General features: G+C 34.5%; 1 protein-coding gene across 1 annotated transcript in view; it reads right to left on the reverse strand.

The window, feature by feature from the left end:
• Positions 1-3106: 3106 nt before the first annotated feature.
• Positions 3107-4648, reverse strand: part of TTC33 (tetratricopeptide repeat domain 33) — a 60413-nt gene continuing 58871 nt past the window's right edge. Inside the window, exon 4 of the mRNA XM_006875395.1 lies at positions 3107-3716. Coding sequence (XP_006875457.1) covers positions 3363-3716 — 354 coding nt within the window. The 3' untranslated portion in view covers positions 3107-3362. The remainder of the gene's footprint in view (positions 3717-4648) is intronic.

Raw genomic sequence — 4648 nt, forward strand, 5'->3', positions numbered from 1 at the left:
GGAAGCAAAGAGGACTTGAAACACATGCTGATAATAGATCAAAGACTAATGCCTTCAGTTATGGATTACACTTCAAGGCAAAGGAAATAAAAATCTGCACAACTGGACCCATAAGCAACATCACGATAAATGAAGAAAAAAGATTGACATTGTCAAGGATTTCATTTTGCTTAGCTCTACACTCAATACCAATGGAAGCAGCAGTCAAGAAATCAAATGACATGTTTTTGTGCACATCAAAAACAAAGGGGGGGGGAGGATTGATACAAATACTGTTAAATGGAGGGGATTGTAGTCATTGCAATGAAACAAAACACAACAGCATGAGTGTAAAACCGATGTTCTTCCATGTAAACTATCACTCAATTCACAAAAACATAAATCAAATGACATACTGCATTGGAAAACACTACTGTGAAAGATCTTTTTAAAGTGTTAAACAGCAAAGATGTCGCTAGTATGAACAAGTCATAGTAATTGCAATTGCCTTGTATACATGCAAAAGCTGGACCATGAATAAGGTATACAGGAGAATTTACGCCTTTGAATTATGGTGTTGGCAAGGAATACTGAATATTACCATGGACTACCAGGAGAATGTAGAAATCGGTCGTAGAGGACGTGCAGTCAAAATGCTTCTTAGAAGTGAGAATGGTGAGACTTTGTCTGCATACTTTGGACATGTTATTAGGAAGGATCAGTCCTTGGAGAAGGGCCTGATACTTAATAGAGGATCAGCAAAAATGAAGATGACCCTCAGTGAGATGGACTGACACCAGGCTACAACAATGAACTCAAACATATCAAACACTGTAAGGATGGTACAGGACAGGGCAGTGTTTTGTTCTGTTGTACACATGGTTGCTATGAATAAGAACTGACCCAACAACACCTAACAACAATAGAGGCTATATTCCATCCTGGGTCTCTTCTCTTTTAGTATTTAAGTATAACTCTTATTCCAAGAACAATCCAAACTCAAAATTATCCATCCTGTAATATCAGAACCAGTGATTTCTCACTTTCAGATTAGGAAAGTATTATGAAAAAGCTCTGGCTCTCTTAAAATTAGAATTGGCCTTCAAACTAATTTAAGATCTTCATAGGAATCACTATCATTTACTGAGTGCTTCAGTACTAGGAACCACGCAAGCTGCTAAGTAGACATCATCTCTTGCATGCCAAATCAGTGAATTCGTCTGTTTATCACAGGTAACAACACAAAATAATAGAAAAAATCTTCAAAATGCAGAAAAGAACATTTATTCACAAATTACACAACAAATACACATCCTTTTATCAAAATAGCATACCAATTTTTAAGTGCTCACTTCTCTAGGTACCCAACTACCCCTCTGAGAAGACTTCCTACGAAACAAAATAAAAGAGAACCAGTATATACTTTTGGACCATTCTAAACCTGACCCTTCTAACCAGAGCTAACTTTCTGATATCATTTAAGAAGGAAATATATAATACTTTACAAGGTGAGTACTGACTTCTTCAACTCTGAATAAAAGAGATATGCATTCCATCAAAACAAAAAATTTTAAATTGATTCATAAAAACATAAAAGTATTATTTACTCCTTAACATGAAGCAGCTAACTTCTCTAACAAAGGTACATTTCATTTTACCCCAATGGTATCTTCCTGAGTATCTGAAATAAGAGAATGAAGAGTTCTATACAATTGTACTATAATGTATATAAATATAATAATTCAGACTAGCAATGACAGTATTGATTTATGAATGCATTTATGGTCTTTCACTGAAATATTTTAATGTATTCTTATCTACTCATGGAACTGTATATACATGCCTTATTTTATTGCACTTTGCAGATATTCTGTTTTTACAATTTGAACGTTTTTGGTAACCCTGAGTCAATAAAATTTATTGGAGTCATTTTTCCTATAGCATGTGCTCACTTCCTGGCTCTGGTAGTCTGGGAACTTTCACAATATTTCAAATGTCTTCATAATGCTACTGCACTTAATAGACTACAGTATAGTGTAAACGTAACCTTTAAATGCACTGGGAAAACAAAATTTCATGGGATTCACTTTACTGTGAGTCTTGTTTTACTGTGGTGGTCTGGAACCTAACCTGCAATGTCTCTGGCGTATGCCTGTACTGAAAAACATATTTTAGCTTCTATGCATTTTTGTCTTTTCGTTATTCACTCATTGACACTCTAACAATAACATCCCTATTTATATCTTTTAGAAAGATGTAATTTAGCTATTTTAAAATGTAATTATTTCTCAAAAAAAAAAAGTAATTATTTCTCATTTTACAGACTAGTTCAGAAAAAGTAATCTAGGAAAGGAATTCCAAACCATCAGGTGGTAAGTTACAAGCAAGAGATAAATGGCTTTATAAGTTTTTAAGCTTTCAAAAGGAAAATAAAATATTGTTTTTGATTGGGACAATGTAGCAATACAATTTGTTGTTGTTATTGTTGTTGTTAGGTGCCATCGAGTCAGTACCAACTCATAGCAACCCTATGCACAACAGAACAAAACACTGCCCAATCCTGGGCCAACCTCACAATTATTGCCATGCTTGAGTCCACTGACGCTGCCACTTTGCCAATCCATCTCGCTGGGGGTACGCATCTGTAAAAGACATTCACCATTTTACAAATGATTCCGTTGTGGTAGGGCTATTTTACTTACAGTGATAATTTAAAAGATAAAACCATTACTCAGACATTTGTCAGCACTTCACACATTTAACAAATACTGAAAGAGGCAACTGTCATTGTTATAATAACTTTAAAAGCAAAATTGTATGCACAAGTCAAATTTAAGAGAAATTTCAGAAAATGTCCAGAATATATATTTGTTTGCATGCATTTTCAGACAAACTTTCAAAGACTCTAGATATAACATAATGACAACTTTGAATCTAAATGAATTTCAAGAACACTAAAAATCTTGGACTTATTGTAATGAAGCAAAAAAGACCCAAAAAGTAAATATTAAGGGTAGTATACTTTTATGAGAAAAGGAATTTACAAACTTCCTTTATCATAAAACAAAAGTTAGTAAGTCAACATTTTAACAACACTGGACATCAAGTTATCCACTCATATCTCTTAATTAAATTAAATAAATCAAAACCATTTTACTCAGATTTTTATCTTAACAAATATAAGCCATAACATATTATGCACAGTCCAAATATTACACAATATAGCTCTACCATTTAGTCTTTATATTCCTCACTGAAAAACTTATTTTACTACAAGCAGGAGTTTTGCCCCATTTCTCCAGAGTAAATGTCCCTATGTCTAAATATTATTTACGTAATAACCACAAACACACACTCAAATAATTCATGGTATGCATACTGCTTCATCGGGCTTTGATAAAAACAGAGCCATCTGGGGTGGTAGCACTTTCTTCCTTCTCAGTTACGGTCTCTACTGTCCCGGAAGCAGACACAATAACCATGGTTTTATTGGCTGAAACGGCCTTCTGTTTCTCAGCAATAGCAGCACAAACAGCAACAATCTCATCACTTTCAAAGTCATAGTCAGGAATTGACTTTGGTGAGAAATGTGTTACTTCTGCCGACGCTTCGCTTTTTTCAATCCTCTGTGCAACCTTTTGCTGCTCATGGAGTTTTCTTGCCCAAGAGAGGTCTTCTTTCCATATTTCAGGGTTCATTGGATAGATGTGAAGGGCTACTTGAAAACTTCGAATTGCCTAGAAGAAAGAAAGGTCAGAGGTTTTCATCTAGTTTTTAACAAACTGGTAATGTTTAATGCAATCCACATTCTACCTACATATAAAGACTGACAAATGGATAGAGACATGGTTGTTGTCAGGTGTCACTGAATAGGTTCTGATTCATAACATAATGACAACATAGCGACAACACAACAAAACAGTGCCCTGTCCTGTGCCACCCTCACAATTGTTCCTATGTTTGAGTCCACTGTTGTAGTCACTGTTGAGGAGATTTATATTTTTTGCTGACCCTCTACTTTAACCAAGCATGATGTTCTCTCCTGATAACATGTCCAAGTAAGTGAGATGAAGTCTTGCCATCCTCACTGCACTTCTTCTAAGGCAGATTTCTTCATTCGTCTGACATGATATAATTGATTTTCTTTTGCCAACACCATAATTCAAAGGCATCAATTCTGCTTTGGCCTTTCTAATTCATGATCCAGCTTTCATATGCATATGACGTGATTGAAAAGACCATGAACTTGTTCAGGTGCACATCAGTTTTCAAAGTCATCTTTGCTTTTTAGCAAAGAGATCTTTTCCAACAGATTTGCCCAATGCAATGTGTCATTCAGACATATTGTCAGGAGGGACCAGTAATACTTTTAAGCAACCAGTTAAAATAATATAATCTTTAACATTTTTTATTAAGAATATTAGCTATAAACCTTTTTTCTGTTAAGATGGCTCTGTCCATTACTATTATAAAATTCCTGGAATTAAGTGTTCTTTTATTCCCACTTTTGTTCATTTTTTCAGGGCTTACATGTAAAAAAATCCAAATCTGCAGTTTTTATATACACTTAACCTGTCCTCTTAAAAGACCTGAATGGTCAAAGGGATTAATTCTACTCATTGTCATAATAACAAGATACTTTAAACATATTGTTGTTGTTAAGTGCCAT

The sequence above is a fragment of the Chrysochloris asiatica genome, unplaced genomic scaffold (assembly GCF_000296735.1).
Source record: "Chrysochloris asiatica unplaced genomic scaffold, ChrAsi1.0 scaffold00325, whole genome shotgun sequence".
Taxonomy (NCBI): Eukaryota; Metazoa; Chordata; class Mammalia; order Afrosoricida; family Chrysochloridae; genus Chrysochloris; species Chrysochloris asiatica.